Consider the following 17,959-nt stretch of genomic DNA (forward strand, 5'->3'; position numbering starts at 1 on the left):
CAGGTCCATGAATCAAGGCAAACTGGAAGGGGTCAAACAGGAGATGGCAAGAGTGAATGTAGACATTCTAGGAATCAGCGAACTAAAATGGACTGGAATGGGTGAATTTAACTCAGATGACCATTATATCTACTACTGTGGGCAGGAATCCCTCAGAAGAAAGGAGTAGCCATCATGGTCAACAAGAGTCCGAAATGCAGTACTTGGATGCAATCTCAAAAACGACAGAATGATCTCTGTTCGTTTCCAAGGCAAACCATTCAATATCACAGTAATCCAAGTCTATGCCCCAACCAGTAATGCTGAAGAAGCTGAAGTTGAACAGTTCTATGAAGACCTACAAGACCTTTTAGAACTAACACCCCAAAAAGATGTCCTTTTCAATATAGGGGACTGGAATGCAAAAGTAGGAAGTCAAGAAAGACCTGAAGTAACAGGCAAATTTGGCCTTGGAATATGGAATGAAGCAGGGCAAAGACTAATAGAGTTTTGCCAAGAAAATGCACTGGTCAGAAAAAACACCCTCTTCCAACAACACAAGAGAAGACTCTATACATGGACATCAGCAGATGGACAACACTGAAATCAGATTGATTATATTCTTTGCAGCCAAAGATGGAGAAGCTCTATATAGTCAGCAAAAACAAGACCAGGAGCTTACTGTGGCTCAGATCATGAACTCCTTATTGCCAAATTCAGACTTAAATTGAAGAAGGTAGGGAAAACCACTAGACCATTCAGGTATGACCTAAATCAAATCCCTTATGATTATACAGTGGAAGTGAGAAATAGATTTAAGGGCCTAGATCTGATAGACAGAGTGCCTGATGAACTATGGATGGAGGTTCGTGACATTGTACAGGAGACAGGGATCAAGACCATCCCCATGGAAAAGAAATTCAAAAAAGCAAAATGGCTGTCTGGGGAGGCCTTACAAATAGCTGTGAAAAGAAGAGAAGCAAAAAGCAAAGGAGAAAAGGAAAGATATAAGCATCTGAATGCAGAGTTCCAAAGACTAGCAAGAAGAGATAAGAAAGCTTTCTTCAGCAATCAATGCAAAGAAATAGAGGAAAACAATAGAATGGGAAAAACTAGAGATCTATCTCTTCAAGAAAATTAGAGATACCAAGGAAACATTTCATGCAAAGATGGGCTCAATAAAGGACAGAAATGGTATGGACCTAACAGAAGCAGAAGATATTAAGAAAAGATGGCAAGAATACACAGAAGAACTGTACAAAAAAGATCTTCACAACCCACATAATCACCATGGTGTGATCACTGACCTAAAGCCAGACATCCTGGAATGTGAAATCAAGTCAGCCTTAGGAAGCATCACTACGAGCAAAGCTAGTGGAGGTGATGGAATTCCAGTTGAGCTCTTTCAAATCCTGAAAGATGATGCTGTGAAAGTGCTGCACTCAATAGTCCAGCAAATTTGGAAAACTCAGCAGTGGCCACAGGACTGGAAAACGTCAGTTTTCATTCCAATCCCAAAGCAAGGCAATGCCAAAAAATGCTCAAACAACCGCACAATTGCACTCATCTCACACACTAGTAAAGTAATGCTCAAAATTCTCCAAGCCAGGCTTCAGCAATATTTGAACTGTGAACTTCCAGATGTACAAGCTGGTTTTAGAAAAGGCAGAGGAACCAGAGATCAAATTGCCAACATCTGCTGGATCATGGAAAAAGCAAGAGAATTCCAGAAAAGCATCTATTTCTGCTTTATTGACTATGCCAAAGCCTTTGACTGTGTGGATCACAATAAACTGTGGAAAATTCTGAAAGAGATGGGAATACCAGACCACCTGATCTCTCTCTTGAGAAATTTGTATGCAGGTCAGGAAGCAACAGTTAGAACTGGACATGGAACAACTGACTGGTTCCAGTTAGGAAAAGGAGTATGTCAAGGCTGTGTATTGTCACCCTGCTTATTTAACTTCTATGCAGAGTACATCATGAGAAACGCTGGACTGGAAGAAGCACAAGCTGGGATCAAGATTGCCAGGAGAAATATCAATAACCTCAGATATGCAGATGACACCACCCTTATGGCAGAAAGTGAAGAGGAACTCAAAAGCCTCTTGATGAAAGTGAAAGTGGAGAGTGAAAAAGTTGGCTTAAAGCTCAACATTCAGAAAACGAAGATCATGGCACCTGGTCCCATCACTTCATGGGAAACAGATGGGGAAACAGTGGAAACAGTGTCAGACTTTATTTTTTGGGCTCCAAAATCACTGCAGATGGTGACTGCAGCCATGAAATTAAAAGACGCTTACTCTTTGGAAGGAAAGTTATGACCAACCTAGACAGCATATTCAAAAGCAGAGACATTACTTTGCCAACAAAGGTCCGCCTAGTCAAGGCTATGGTTTTTCCTGTGGTCATGTATGGATGTGAGAGTTGGACTGTGAAGACGGCTGAGCGCCCAAGAATTGATGCTTTTGAACTGTGGTGTTGGAGAAGACTCTTGAGAGTCCCTTGGACTGCAAGGAGATCCAACCAGTCCATTCTGAAGGGGATCAGCCCTGGGATTTCTTTGGAGGGAATGATGCTGAAGCTGAAACTCCAGTACTTTGGCCACCTGATGCGAAGAGTTGACTCATTGGAAAAGACTCTGATGCTGGGAGGGATTGGGGGCAGGAGGAGAAGGGGACGACAGAGGATGAGATGGCTGGATGGCATCACTGACTCGATGGACGTGAGTCTGAGTGAACTCTGGGAGTTGGTGATGGACAGGGAGGCCTAGCGTGCTGCGATTCATGGGGTCGCAAAGAGTCGGACACAACTAAGTGACTGAACTGAACTGAACTGATGGGACCAGATGCCAAGATCTGCATTTTCTGAATGTTGAGTTCTAAGCCAACTTTTTCACGCTCCTTTTTCACTTTCATCAAGAGGCTCTTTAGTTCTTCTTCACTTTCTGCCTTTAGGTTGGAGTCATTTGCATGTCTGAGGTTATTGATATTTCTCCCTGCAATCTTGATTCCAGCTTATGCTTCATGCAGTCCAGCATTTCACATGATGTACTCTGCATATAAGTTAAATAAGCAGCATGATAATATACAGTCTTGACATTATACAGCCTTTCACTATCTTTAACCAGTTCATTGTTCCATGTCCAGTTCTAACTGTTACTTCCTGAAATGCATACAGATTTCTCAAGAGGCAGGTCAGTTGGTCTGGTATTCAGAACTCTCAGAATTTTCCTCAGTTCGTTGTGGTCCATACAGTCAAAGGCTTTGGCATAGTCAGTAAAGCAGTAGATGTTTTTCTGGAAGTCTCTTGCTTTTTTATGATCCAATGCATGTTGGCAACTTGATCTCTGGTTCCTCTGCCTTTTCTAAATCCAGCTTGAACATCTGGAAGTTCACAGTTCCTGTACTGTTGAAGCCTGGCTTGGAGAATTTTGACCATTCCTTTGCTAGCGTGTGAGGTGAATGCAATTGTGCGGTAGTGTGAACATTCTTTGGCATTGATTTTCTTTGGAATTAGAATGAAAACTGACCTCTTCCAGTCCTGTGGCCAATGCTGAGTTTTCCAAATTTGCTGGCGAATTGAGTGTAGCACTTTCACAGAATCCTCTTTTAGGATTTGAAATAGCTCAACCAGAATTCTATCACCTCTGGTACTTTTGTTTACAGTGATGCTTCCTAAGGCCCACTTGAATTCGCATTCCAGGATATCTGGCTGTACGTTAAGTGATCACTCCATCGTGTTTATCTGGGTCATGAAGATCTTCTTTTGTATAGTTCTGCGTATTCTTGCCACCTCCTCTTAATATCTTCTGCTATTGTTAGGTCCATACCATTTCTGTGCCCATTTTTGTATGAAATGTTCCTTGGTATCTCTACTGTTCTTGAAGAGATCTCTAATCTTTCACATTCTGTTTTCCTCTATTTCTTTTCATTGATTGTTGAGGAAGGCTTTCTTATCTCTTCTTGCTATTCTTTGAAACTGTGCATTCAGATGCTTATATCTTTCCTTTTCTCCTTTGCTTTTTGCTTCTCTTCTTTTCACAGCTATTTGTAAGGCTTCCTCAGACAGTCATTTTGGCTTTTTGCACTTCTCCTTGGGGAAGAGACCCAGGAAAAACTAATTTAAAGACGTGGGTTAGAACTTCAGTTTACATAGTGTCTTCATCAAAGAATTGATTTGTAGAGAAATGACAATGCAAAGAAAAGCAGTTTTAGGCTTCTAAGGGCAGCAAACTGTGAGAAGGTAAATATATGGGAGCAAACTAACCCAGGGTTGTTAGCAAATTTCTGTGGAGCCTCTCTACTCTGACATGTCTACAGCCGTCTCCAGGATAGAATTTATATCCTGCCTTAGGCAGAAAAAGAGGAGTAGAGAGGGTTTTTTCTTGCCATTATTGCTTATTAACTGCCTGTTGCTGCTGCTGCTAAGTCGCTTCAGTGGTGTCCGACTCTGTGCAACCCCATAGACGGGCTCCCCTGTCCCTGAGATTCACCAGGCAAGAGTACTGGAGTGGGTTGCTTTTCCTTCTCCAATGCATAAAGTGAAAAGTGAAAGTGAAGTCGCTCAGTCCTTCCTGTCCGACTCTTAGCCCTTCCCTGTCCGACTCTTAGCGACCCCATGGACTGCAGCCCACCAGGCTCCTCCATCCATGGGATTTTCCAGACAAGAGTACTGTAGTGGGGTGCCATTGCCTTCTCCAATTAACTGCCTCAGTCAGTTCAGTTCAGTTCAGTCGCTCAGTCATGTCCGACTCTTTGCGCCCCATGAATCGCAGCACGCTAGGCCTCCCTGTCCATCACCAACTCCCGGAGTTCACTCAGACTCACGTCCATCGAGTCAGTGATGCCATCCAGCCATCTCATCCTCTTTCGTCCCCTTTCCCTTCTGCTCCCAATCCATCCCAGCATCAGAGTCTTTTCCAATCAATCAACTCTTTGCATGAGGTGGCCAAAGTACTGGAGTTTCAGCTTTAGCATCATTCCCTCCAAAGAAATCCCAGGGCTGATCCCCTTCAGAATGGACTGGTTGGATCTCCTTGCAGTCCAAGGGACTCTCAAGAGTCTTCTCCAACACCACAGTTCAAAGGCATCAATTCTTCGGCGCTCAGCTTTCTTCACAGTCCAACTCTCACATCCATACATGACCACAGGAAAAACCATAGCCTTGACTAGGCGGACCTTTGTTGGCAAAGTAATGTCTCTGCTTTTGAATATGCTGTCTAGGTTGGTCATAACTTTCCTTCCAAGGAGTAAGCGTCTTTTAATTTCATGGCTGCAGTCACCATCTGCAGTGATTTTGGAGCCCCCAAAAATAAAGTCTGACCCTGTTTCCACTGTTTCCCCATCTATTTCCCATGAAGTGATGGGACCGGATGCCATGATCTGCGTTTTCTGAATGTTGAATTTTAAGCCAACTTTTTCACTCTCCTCTTTCACTTTCATCAAGAGGCTTTTTAGTTCCTCTTCAATTTCTGCCATAAGGTGTCATCTGCATATCTGAGGTTATTGATATTTCTCCCGGCATTCTTGATTCCCGCTTGTGCTTCTTCCAGCCCAGCGTTTCTCATGATGTACTCTGCATGTAAGTTAAATAAGCAGGGTGACAATATACAGCCTTGACGTACTGCCTAGGGAGGTAAAATAAGGGAAAGCATTACAATAGTTCTTATCGACAAAGTAGGTGGCTCTGAAAAGAGCCTTTTTCAGTACAGAGAAAGCAGCAGGCTTGGGATTAAGCCCTCTCTCCGCGGATGCGGCGGGCAAGCTGGATGTCCTTGGGCATGATGGTGACGCGCTTGGCGTGGATGGCACACAGGTTGGTGTCCTCAAGAGTCCCACCAGGTAGGCCTCGCACGCCTCCTGCAGCGCCATCACCGCCGAGCTCTGGAAGCGCAGGTCGGTCTTGAAGTCCTGCGCGATCTCGCGCACCAGCCGCTGGAACGGCAGCTTGCGGATCAGCAGCTCCGTGGACTTCTGGTAGCGGCGGATCTCGCGCAGGGCCACCGTGCCGGGGCGGTAGCGGTGAGGCTTCTTCACGCCGCCGGTGGCCGGCGCGCTCTTGCGGGCCGCCTTGGTGGCCAGCTGCTTGCGTGGCGCTTTGCCGCCGGTGGACTTGCGAGCGGTCTGCTTAGTGCGAGCCATGAGGCTAACAGAAAACTGGCAGGAGAGTATTATGCTGCTAGTGCTGCTTCTGACCTTATTTATAGGAGCAAATCAGTTTGATTCCTAGGTCCCGCGCTGTGATGTAATTGGTTCTCACTTTGCCTTTCGGAGAAATATGACCGGATTTCCTTTAAAAATTAAAAGTATAATCGAACTTTTATCCTGAGTCTATAGTCCAGTATAACATGAGTCCATACAGTAATACAACAGTGAAGTTTCATTTAGTACTGATATTAATGTAGTTCATTCATTGCATTTTATGAACAGAAATAACCAACGGACTAAACAATTCTAATCTCGTTATCCGCAAAATTTAAAAATCCCGCCCTGACATGTCACTGGCCAGCTATTCCTCCTTTGTTCTCTTGTTATACTTTTTGACAGGAAATTCATTTGACTATGCATTTATATGTAAAGACATATATCGTGAACAATACACGCAAAACCTCTCAATGAGGCATTACGGTCTTGTTATTTACCTACATGTATGTCATTCATAGCCTACAAGCCCAAGTTTATGTTTTGATATGGAATTCTCTAAATATGGATTTTTTGAATTTACAAATTATACTTTTTGTTATAGGCTAGGTTAGAAAGCTACTAACAAGAATTTTTCTAAGACTTTATGGCGCGTTAAGTGACCAATGGCTAGCAATTTAGCACCTTTTTAGCAAATATGAGAGATACTCTTCCGTTTTTAAACACAATACTTAACACTATAATGTTAGCAAATAAAACTTAACTAAGATAATCCATTCGTTTTCATTGGAACACGCCTCCTGTAGTTACTAAGTAGTCCAGCACTTTCCAGAAAAAGTGAGTGGCTCTGAAAAGAGCCTTTGATTTTCAGAACTGGGAATGTAATACTGCTAAACGTTTCACTTGCCCTTGGCCTTGTGGTGGCTCTCGGTCTTCTTGGGCAGTAGCACCGCCTGGATGTTGGGCAGCACACCACCCTGAGCGATGGTCACACGACCCAGCAGCTTGTTGAGCTCCTCGTCGTTGCGGATGGCCAGCTGTAGGTGACGCGGGATAATACGGGTCTTCTTGTTGTCCCGGGCCGCATTGCCTGCCAGCTCTAGAATCTCGGCGGTCAGGTACTCCAACACCGCTGCCAGGTACACCGGGGCCCCGGCACCGACCCGCTCGGAGTAGTTACCCTTGCGAAGCAGCCGGTGAACTCGGCCCACGGGGAACTGAAGTCCGGCCCGCGAAGAGCGGGTCTTCGCTTTTGCTCGGGTTTTTCCTCCTTGCTTCCCTCGCCCAGACATGACAAGCGTTGAGCAAAATCAGAACCGCCACAGGAAAAGCAGAAAAAAAGTGATCTATAAGCAGCAACAAGATGGCAGTTATAGTGCTGGGTGGAATTGCCGCATGCGAGATAGGATTGGTTAAAACCTTCTGTTTTGTGTCTAACCAATAAGAAAAGAGATCTGGTGGAGGTAAGTTTACATAATCTCGTCACGAATGCCTTGTCAAATCAGGTATGAATATTCGTAACCACCTTATTTGCATAGACCGCCTATAAAAGACGAGATTCTATTTACCAGCAGGCATTTCAAGACCTTTCTGTGTTTTTGGTGTTGTTATTATAGACATGCCTGAACCGGCTAAGTCTGCTCCTGCCCCTAAAAAGGGGTCTAAAAAAGCTGTGACCAAGGCCCAGAAGAAGGACGGCTAGAAGCGCAAGCGCAGCCGCAAGGAGAGCTACTCCGTGTACGTGTACAAAGTGCTGAAGCAAGTCCATCCGGACACCGGTATTTCGTCCAAGGCCATGGGAATCATGAACTCTTTCGTCAACGACATTTTCGAGCGCATCGCAGGCGAGGCATCGCGCCTGGCGCATTACAACAAGCGTTCGACTATCACATCCAGAGAGATCCAGACCGCCGTGCGCTTGCTGCTACCTGGGGAGCTGGCCAAGCACGCCGTGTCCGAGGGCACTAAGGCTGTTACCAAGTATACCAGCTCCAAGTAAATACGCTTTGCCACAGTTGACGGAGAATGCAGTGGCACCCCACTAGTCCATGGGGTCGCTAAGAGTCGGACAGGGCTGAGCGACTTCACTTTCACTTTTCACTTTCATGCATTGGAGAAGGAAATGGCAACCCGCTCCAGTGTTGTGGCCTGGAGAATCGTAGGGACGGGGAAGCCTCGTGGGCTGCCGTCTATGGGATCGCACAGAGTCGGACACGACTGAAGCGACTTAGCAGCAGCAGCAGCAGCCGCTGTTAAACCAAAGGCTCTTTTCAGAGCCACTTACATTTTCACTTAAGGAGTTGTATACTCTTTCTGCTCTAATTTGGCTGGGCATATAAAGTGCAGTTATGTTTGGTGCTTGAGATAATGAGATGAGAAGCTTCTATTTTGAGAAGAAGGCTCTTAAGTCTAACATTTACCCAAACTTCCGTTCTGTACTAAATCGGCCAGTTTTTTGTTCTTTTTATATGGTAAGCAAGGGCGGCCGACTAATTGTAGTTTCCAGCTTCCCGCAACCTCTTTTTTCAGGCCAGAGTCTATGTTCCCACATCAGCCTGACCCACAGAGTTAAGATCCTAAACTCTTATCAGGCCTTCGCTCCAGGGTTAAAGATGCTTTTCCCTGACATCCCCGCCCTCACCCCCTTCGCCCTCCTCGGCGCCTGCGTATGGCAGGACCCCTTGATTACCTTTGTAAAAACAACCAATAGTTTTCTAGTTTCCTGACTGGACGTTGAAGTGGTGCCAATCTTCCCTTGATTTTCCTTATTTCACTTAGTTTAAAAGTATTAGGCACTTTGATACTCATTGCATTTTCCTTAATCTGGATGTCGCGAGATTTCATAAAAAATGAACAAATTCACCGACAGATGTAGCCTAATGCTGGGAGAGGAGGTTATTCTTGTAAAAAGACTTCTTGATGTGTTGAGAGATCTGTAGATGTGAAATGTTTTTCAATTCTATTTGGACATCTTTGAAAGAACATTGCCTCAGAAGAACATTGGTTGGAATTTGAATTTTGTGAGGTAAATAATCTTTGGTTCTCACAGCCTCAGTTTCTTACTGTAAAAATGAATATTATGGGAGTTCCCTGAGTTGTCCAAAGGTTAGGACTCGGCTTTTTCACTGCCTTGGCCTGTTCAATCCCTGGGAGGGAAACTAAGATCCTGCCAGCCCTGTGGAGCAGCTCCCCACAGCACTACCCCCCTCCTCCCCCCCAAAAAAATTATTGTAACCAACTCCATTGACAACACTTTTGTGTGAAAAAAATGCAATAATTGTAATAAACACAAACATGTTAGATAGATATACAACTCATGAAGTTATTTATGGACATTATGAGGTTAATTTTTTCCATCATTCCTACACTTTACATATAAGAAAGACAAGTTTTTGAAGTAGTATTATACTCAGAAGTAATAATAATACTATAATGAGTGAGTAAAGTTCTCCATGAAATTAGACATTCTTTTGTTCAGTAGGACCCTATGGGGCCTTCTGTGGAAAATTCTTCATGAGATAGGAATACCAGACCACCTTACCTGCCTCTTGAGAAATCTGTGTGTAGGTAAAGAATTAACAGTTAGTCTGGACATGGAACAACAGACTGATTCCAAACTGGGAAAGGAGTACAAGGCATCTGGTCCCATCACATCATGGAAAATAGATGGCGAAACAATGGAAACAGCGATAGGCTTTCTTTTCTTTTCTTTCCAAAATCACTGCAGATGGTGACTGCAGCCATGAATTTAAAAGACGCTTACTCCTTGAAAGAAAAGCTATGACCAACCTAGACAGCATATTAAAAAGCAGAGACGTTACTTTGCCAACAAAGGTCCATCTGGTCAAAGCTATGGTTTTTCCAGTAGTCATGTATGGATGTGAGAGTTAGAGTATAAAGAAAGCTGAGCACTGAAGAATTGATGCTTTTGAACTGTGGTGTTGGAGGATACTCTTGGGATTCCCTTGGACTGCAAGATCAAACCAATCAATCCTAAGGAAAATCAGTCCTGAATATTCATTCATTGAAAGGATTGATGCTGAAGCTGAAGGTTCAATACTTTGGCCACCTGATGTGAAGCACTGACTCATTGGAAAAGACCCTGATGCTGGATAAGATTGAAGGCAGGAGTATAAGGGGATGACAGAGAATGAGATGGTTTGCTGACATCATGGACTCAATGGACATGAGTTTAAGCAAGCCCAGGGATTTGGTGATGGACAGGAAGCCTGGTGTCCTGCAGTTCATGGTGTCACGAAGAGTCGAACACAACTGAGCAACTGAGCTGGACTGATGGGGCCTTCCCCCATAACCTTTGTTTTAGATCCTCTCTGAGGTATCTTCCCTGATAGTTCAGTTGGTAAAGAATCTGCCTGGAATGCAGGAGACCCTGCATTTCTCGATCAGGAAGATCTGCTGGAGTGGAATAGGCTACTCACTTCAGTATTCTGGCCTGGAGAGTTTCACGGACTGTATGGTCCATTAACATGTATATTCCATAGGGTCACAAAGACTTGGGCAGGACTGAGCGACTTTCACTGAGGTATCAACATTTGATGCAATCTTTCTGACTTCTTTTGCAGAAGTGAAAACCCTTCCACTGAATGGAAGATGTTAACTACTTCATGACCATGACCACCTAGCTCCATGCCTCCTGGAGCCTAAAGTGAAGTGAAGAGGCTCAGACACATCTGACTCTTTGCGACCCTGTGGACTGTAGCCTAACAGGCTCCTCCATCCATGGGATTCTTTAGGCAAGAATACTGGAGTGGGTTGCCATTTCCTTCTCCAGGGGATCTTCCTGAACCAGTGGTCAAACCCGGGTCTCCTGCATTGCAGGCAACGCTTTACCCTCTGAACCACTAGGGAGGCCTGGAAACGAAGATCTGATCAGTTTAACACTTGTAACACCACTCTGTTACTCTTTATAAGTCAGTGAGAGAATTTTGTATAATCTAATCAAATACCCTGGGAAACCACTTCCCTCAGCTCGCTTTTAAAAACCCAGGAGCTTGAGGCTTTTTAGGGCCTGAACCACCTCTCATTGCAAGGCTTTAGAAAAAGCCTTTCTCTATTCCCAACGCCAAAGTTTCAGTTTGGCCTCACTGTGCGTTGGGCCCAGGAGACCGAATTAACATTTCTGCTATTAAAACCTAGACACCCTAGCTAAAAAAGGAAATGTAAACTGTTGCTGTTAAAGCAATGTCAAAATTATGTGAGTCTGCAGCATTTAGGAAGCATTTACTAGTATCTATAGTCATTTTCATATTTACCCTTCTAAATTTCAGATATGTAGTTATAATCTTAAAGAACATCATTGAATAAATACATTAATCAATAATTCTTAAACACGTGTAGGTGCATTAATTTTTGGTTGGGGTCCGATAAATTATCACAATTATAGTGGCTTAAAACAATACATTTATAATTTTATGGTTCTTTAGATCAACATTCAGAAATGAATCTCATTGAGGTAAAATCAAGCTGTCAGAGTAAGAGTGAATCTGTTTCCATGCCTTTTGTGACACCTGGAGTGTTCTTTGTTCCTTTGCTCATGGCACCTTTCCTAGATTTGAAAGTAAGCAATATCTGGCCAAATCATTTTCATGCTGCCTTCTCTCTGGATATGCATTCTGATTCCCTCTTCCATTGATAAGGGCCCTTGTATTATATTAGGTTCACTTGGGTTCTCTAGGATAACCTTCTATTTATTTATTTGGCCTCACCACCCAGCATGTGGGATCTTAGTTTACCAACTAGGCATCAAACCCCTGCCCCCTGCAGTGGAAGCATGGAGCCCTAACCACTGGACCACCAGGGTACTCCCTAGGATAGCCCTATTTAAAGTCAAATGATAAGTAACCTAAATGGCATCTGCAATCTTAATTCCCATTTGTTATGTGTCCCAACATATTCATAGACTACAGAGATTAAAAGGTAGACAAAATTGCGGAGGCATCATTGTATCTAGCACAGTAAATGACAGTATTTTTAAAATTTGACAGAATGTTATATATTTTGCTTTTGGCGGGAGGAGGAACATATGGACACATTATTGTATGTAATTTCTGGGAGTTCGTATACTCCACTAAAGCTCATATAGTAGACCTGGTTTAGGTATTTACCCCTGGGACTACAGAAAGCAAAAATTGTCTATTTACAATAATATGAAGTCTTAAGTACAGCTATATGGTTTAGTTTTCATTCTTTCAATATATATATGTATATGTAATAAATATGTATTATATATTTATATTTATTATTTTTATATATTATATATTATATATATATATATGTTGTTGCTTTTCTTCTTTATGTATATTGTGTTATTTGAATGTTTGCATACATTTTTGTGTATGTTGTGTTGTAAACTTAAGTGTACTTTGAGTGGGAAGCCTGCCATTCATGAGAAAGTAATTTACACAATGTTATAGGCTATTATGACTTTTTTCCTACCAGGGTTGAAATCCTAAAGTATTTTAAAATATACTCCTAGCATTTGTTCAATATGGGATGTCATTTATAGCGGTTTATAACCTTAAGCAGATTTGTAAATGGGGATTCTCTGGTGGCTCAGTAGTAAAAAATCCACCTGCAAGGCAGGAGACGTGGGAGAGGAGGCTTGGGTCTCTGGTCTTGGAAGAATCCCTAGAGGAGGGCATGTAACCCACTCCAGTACTCTTGCCTGGAGAATCACATGCACAGAAGAGCCTGGTGGGCTAAAGTCCAGTAGTCGTAAAGAGTTAGACACGACTGAAGTGACTAAGCACACACACTCCCAGGTTTGTAATTATGAGAAAGGCTAAGTTATAATGACTGTTATATATGTGTTCACATGACAGGAGAGTGTTGGTAACTGAAATGACGTATGAATTGTTTTTCCATTAATTTTTTTTTTGCTGACCGAGATGAAAACAATCATATGAAATCCATCTTGGGAGAAAGTAACATAGTTTAAGGGAGAGGATGCACCAAAATACCTTCTGGGCATTTCTTTCCTGAACTGCCAGTGTTATGAATCCCAATATGGTAGTTTGGCAATGGTCTAACTTTTCATTAGAGAAACCTTGGACAAATTCTCTTTACAACTAAATGGCCCTATTCTGGAAATGGTGATACTCACTTTTCAACCACTATGTTCATTAATTGCCTTGTTCCCATTAATATTTTGAAAAGTTATATTGCTTTAAGCAAATAAATTGAATACATGTACATTTTCTTCTTACCACAACACTAATACAAGAAGCATTGCATTACATTCCCTATATGGCACATGCCACATGGTCAGCCTGCTCCTGGTGTCACAGCCAGGACCACACCCTGAACACAGGGCGCCTGCTGCGGAAGAAGCTGGTGGGTGGGTTCTGCATCCAAGCCTCCAGATCCTGGGCAGGCCTGGCCTTCCCCCGCCATGCTCTGCTTCCTTGACTGGAAAGGTCCCAGAACTGCCTCCCAAGTGCTATACTGGCTGGAAATTTGGGGTTTGAGTTGGGGCTGCTGGGTGAGGTGAGGGTGGGAGCTTTAGCTCTCTACTGCTCAGCAAGGCCTTTCAGCACCTGGACACTCTGGGACTGGGAAGCCTGTCGGTTCCTGGGCTGTGAGCAGGTGCCGCTCCCCACCAAATCGCATCTCCTCACCTGTAAAATGGATGCGTACACTAGCCCCCGGGAGATTGCAGCAGACAGCAGTGCCTCTCCGCTTACCCTGGTCGGCCTGTCACAGGCTCTGCCCGCAGCGGGGATGTCTCCCCCACTGCATGCAGCTTGGTTGGTCTGGTGTTTGGAACCACTCGGCCCTGCGTCCAGTACGCTCCGACCACCTTGTCCACTACGGACCTGGCAAGCCCACCTTGCACTGATTAAAAAAAAAAAAAAGCAGCATTGTAAAACTAAAGTTGCTCTTTTCATGAATTCAGTTTGTAAAGCACACTACTACACCAGTTCAGAAGTTCAGATGATACTTGCATGTCCACACTTGGCTAACGTTCAGTTAGTGAGCAGTGAAACAAAACAAAACAAAAAAAGGCCATGTTACTACTAAACTAAATTAAAAGAACATGATTGTGTTTTCAACCTAATGGTCTGTGTATCGGGAGTGTTAGCACCACAGAGCACCAAGCTGCTTTGGGAGAAAGTAATGGCAAGAAAACCTAATTTTGGCAACCGGTAGTTGTTACAACGCTTCTACTGAAAAAGTGGGTGGCTCTTAAAAGAGCCTTTGGAATCAAATATGAAAAACGCCCCTTTGTCGGGATCACTTGGAGCTGGTGTACTTGGTGACAGCCTTGGTGCCCTCAGACACCGCATGCTTGGCCAGCTCCCCGGGCAGCAGCAGACGCACTGCGGTCTGGATCTCCCTGGATGTAATAGTGGAGCGCTTGTTGTAATGTGCCAGGCGAGACGCCTCGCCCGCGATGCGCTCAAAGATGTCGTTGACGAAGGAGTTCATGATGCCCATGGCCTTGGAAGAGATGCCGGTATCCGGATGGACTTGCTTCAGCACCTTGTACACGTACACGGAGTAGCTCTCCTTGCGGCTACGCTTGCGCTTCTTGCCATCCTTCTTCTGGGCCTTAGTCACCGCCTTTTTAGAGCCCTTTTTAGGAGCAGGAGCGGACTTAGCTGGTTCAGGCATAGCTAACAAACGGAGCAACTTCCAATCAGAATAAAAATTGTGCTGCTGTTACAGTGGTCGTGATATTTGTAGAAGTAGTATGCAAATATGGTATGTAAAATCTTGCATTCTGATTGGATAAGTTTTGCTAGTTATTATGGCGGTATGCAAATTATGTGCCATCAGTTTTCGTTTTTAATTGGTTGCTACCTTGAAGACACTTTAGCCAATCGAACTGCGTAACTTACAATTCGGCTTACAAGTATAATTGCCTCTGATTTGCTAAGATAATTTGTGTTCCTTTTTCTTTTCTTTTGTTCGTTGTGTTGGTGAGACTATTAAGATGTCTGGACGGGGAAAACAAGGTGGCAAGGCTCGAGCTAAGGCCAAGACCCGCTCTTCGCGGGCTGGACTTCAGTTTCCCGTGGGCCGAGTGCATCGTCTGCTTCGCAAAGGGAACTATGCCGAGCGGGTCGGGGCGGGGGCACCGGTGTATCTGGCGGCCGTGCTGGAGTACTTGACGGCCGAGATCCTGGAGCTGGCGGGCAACGCGGCCCGGGACAACAAGAAGACCCGCATCATCCCGCGTCACTTGCAGCTGGCCATCCGCAACGACGAGGAGCTCAACAAGCTGCTGGGCAAAGTCACCATCGCTCAGGGCGGCGTCCTGCCCAACATCCAGGCCGTGCTGCTCCCTAAGAAGACCGAGAGCCACCATAAGGCCAAGGGCAAGTAAACTGGAATATTCCAAGTTCTTGTTCCTTGAGCATTCAGTCTTAGCCAAAGGCTCTTTTCAGAGCCACCCACGTGTTCATTAAAAGGGCTTACATTATTTTTTAAGCCGAATGATTTTCAGTGCAATTTGTCCATCTTGGAAGTGCTGAAATATTGGTGTCAGTATTACACTTTGAAACACCAAACTAATCACCCAGTTTAAAATCTTAAAAAAATTCCTCTTAAGTATGTGATCTACAGAAGCCGTATATAACAAGTAACTTGATCAATTCAACAGGTCCTCAGGGTTGTAAATCTTGAGAAAAGGGTTGCAATAAGATAATGAGTAGATAATGAAAGTTGACATGGAAGATATAGTTAGTGACCTACAGGTTGTTAAAGTCACTCCTTTAGTACTACTCCTTGTTGAAAGGAATTGTTTTGCATTATAGTGGGATAAATTGATATGCAATTCACACTTTGGCTTTTAATAGCCAGTCTCTACTAAGCTGGGCCCTAGTTAATTGTGAATAAGCATACAGTATTGGATAGCCTGGATTTAAAATTTATTTAGGTACGGCTTAATACAGGGTCACCTTGAGTTCAAGGAGCAAACAGTTACATTTGGGTTAATACAATAGGAAGTGTGAAATTATTCCAGGGTTAATGGTTTTTTGTGCATCGTCGAAAATTCTGTACAAAGAATTAAGAATCTCTAAAGAGAACTGAACCCTGAACAGGCCCCAATCTGTCTGTGGTTTGGGGTTGCTGTATGTTTCAGAAAGCAGCTTGTCTCCTGTGAAGACAAAGTCCTCTTCTTTGATAGAATATTTAACTAATATAGTTGGGTTTCGCATCTTCTAGGTAGAGTTCAGAGATTGAGACCTGGGCTTTCATTTGAGGTAGAGGTAACCAGACCATCCAGACTGGGATGTAGTTACCCACAGAACGTTTCACTGTTAACCCAGTATGGATTCATGGCAGTTACAGTAGTTGACACCTTCAGTTCAGTTTAGTTGCTCAGTCGTGTCTGCCTGTTTGTGACCCCATGAATCGCAGCACGCCAGGCCTTCCTGTCCATCACCAACTCCCGGAGTTTGCTCAAACTCATGTCCATGGAGTCAGTGATGCCATCCAGCCATCTCATCCTCTGTCATCCCCTTCCCCTCCTGCCTCCAATCCCTCCCACCATCAGTCTTCTCCAATGAGTCAACTCTTCGCATGAGGTGGCCAGAGTATTGGAGTTTCAGCTTTAGCATCAGTCCTTCCAATGAACACCAAGGACTGATCTCCTTTAGAATGGACTGGGTGGATCTCCTTGCAGTCCAAGGGACTCTCAAGAGTCTTCTCCAGCACCACAGTTCAAAAACATCAATTCTTTGGTGCTCTGCTTTCTTCACAGTCCAACTCTCACATCCATACATGACCACAGGAAAAACCATAGCCTTAACTAAACGGACCTTTGTTGGCAAAGTAAGGTCTCTGCTTTTGAATATGCTATCTAGGTTGGTCATAACTTTCCTTCCAAGGTGTAAGCGTCTTAATTTCATGGCTGCAGTCATCATCTGCAGTGATTTTGAAGCCCCCCCAAATAAAGTCTGACACTGTTTCCACTGTTTCCCCATCTATTTCCCATGAAGTGATGGGACCAGATGCCATGATCTTCGTTTTCTGAATGTTGAGCTTTAAGCCAACTTTTTCCACTCTCTTCTTTCATATTCATCAAGAGGCTTTTCACTTTCTGCCATAAGGGTGGTGCCATCTGCATATCTGTGGTTATTGATATTTCTCCTGGGAATCTTGATTACAGCTGTGCTTCTTCCATCCCAGCGTTTCTCATGATGTACTACTCTGCATATAAGTTAAATAAGCAGAGTGACAATATACAGCCTTGATGTACTTCTTTTCCTATTTGGAACCAGTCTGTTGTTCCATGCCCAGTCCTAACTGTTGCTTCCTGATCTGCATATAGGTTTCTCAAGAGGCAGGTCAGGTGGTCTGGTATTCCCATCTCTTTCAGAATTTTCCACAGTTTATTGTGATCCACACAGTCAAAGGCTTTGGCATAGTCAATAAAGCAGAAATAGATGTTTTTCTGGAACTCTCTTGCTTTTTCCATGATCCAGCGGATGCTGGCATACTGAAAGAGGAACTCCCCAGGTCGGTAGGTGCCCAATATGCTACTGGAGATCAGTGGAGAAATAACTCCAGAAAGAATGAAGGGATGGAGCCAAAGCAAAAACAATACCCAGTTGTGGATGTGACTGGTGATAGAAACAAGGTCCGATGCTGTAAAGAGCAATATTGCATAGGAACCTGGAATGTTAGGTCCATGAATCAAGGCAAACTGGAAGGGGTCAAACAGGAGATGGCAAGAGTGAACGTCGACATTCTAGGAATCAGCAAAATAAAATGGACTGGAATGGGTGAATTTAACTCAGATGACCATTATATCTACTACTGTGGGCAGGAATCCCTTAGAAGAAATGGAGTAGCCATCATAGTCAACA

At 43.9% G+C, this 17,959-nt stretch overlaps 4 protein-coding genes and 1 pseudogene across 4 annotated transcripts; 2 read left to right on the plus strand and 3 right to left on the minus strand.

Moving 5' to 3' along the window:
* Positions 1-5,616: 5,616 nt before the first annotated feature.
* On the minus strand, positions 5,617-6,777 carry H3C5P (H3 clustered histone 5, pseudogene; annotated as a pseudogene).
* A 185-nt stretch (positions 6,778-6,962) lies between these two features.
* Positions 6,963-7,474, minus strand: H2AC8 (H2A clustered histone 8). Its single transcript, XM_015459978.3, has one exon. It carries the CDS (start codon positions 7,412-7,414, stop codon positions 7,022-7,024), a length of 393 nt encoding a protein of 130 aa, XP_015315464.1. The 5' UTR covers positions 7,415-7,474; the 3' UTR covers positions 6,963-7,021.
* A 220-nt stretch (positions 7,475-7,694) lies between these two features.
* Positions 7,695-8,262, plus strand: H2BC8 (H2B clustered histone 8). The gene has a single exon (NM_001105643.2). The coding sequence runs from the start codon at positions 7,918-7,920 to the stop codon at positions 8,119-8,121; it is 204 nt and encodes a 67-aa protein (NP_001099113.1). The 5' UTR covers positions 7,695-7,917; the 3' UTR covers positions 8,122-8,262.
* A 6,055-nt stretch (positions 8,263-14,317) lies between these two features.
* H2BC7 (H2B clustered histone 7) lies at positions 14,318-14,804 on the minus strand. Its single transcript, XM_002697515.6, has one exon. It carries the CDS (start codon positions 14,754-14,756, stop codon positions 14,376-14,378), a length of 381 nt encoding a protein of 126 aa, XP_002697561.1. The 5' UTR covers positions 14,757-14,804; the 3' UTR covers positions 14,318-14,375.
* A 262-nt stretch (positions 14,805-15,066) lies between these two features.
* On the plus strand, positions 15,067-15,541 carry H2AC7 (H2A clustered histone 7). Its single transcript, XM_010818513.4, has one exon. It carries the CDS (start codon positions 15,079-15,081, stop codon positions 15,469-15,471), a length of 393 nt encoding a protein of 130 aa, XP_010816815.1. The 5' UTR covers positions 15,067-15,078; the 3' UTR covers positions 15,472-15,541.
* Positions 15,542-17,959: the final 2,418 nt, after the last annotated feature.

The sequence above is a fragment of the Bos taurus genome, chromosome 23 (assembly GCF_002263795.3).
Source record: "Bos taurus isolate L1 Dominette 01449 registration number 42190680 breed Hereford chromosome 23, ARS-UCD2.0, whole genome shotgun sequence".
Lineage (NCBI taxonomy): Eukaryota > Metazoa > Chordata > Mammalia > Artiodactyla > Bovidae > Bos > Bos taurus.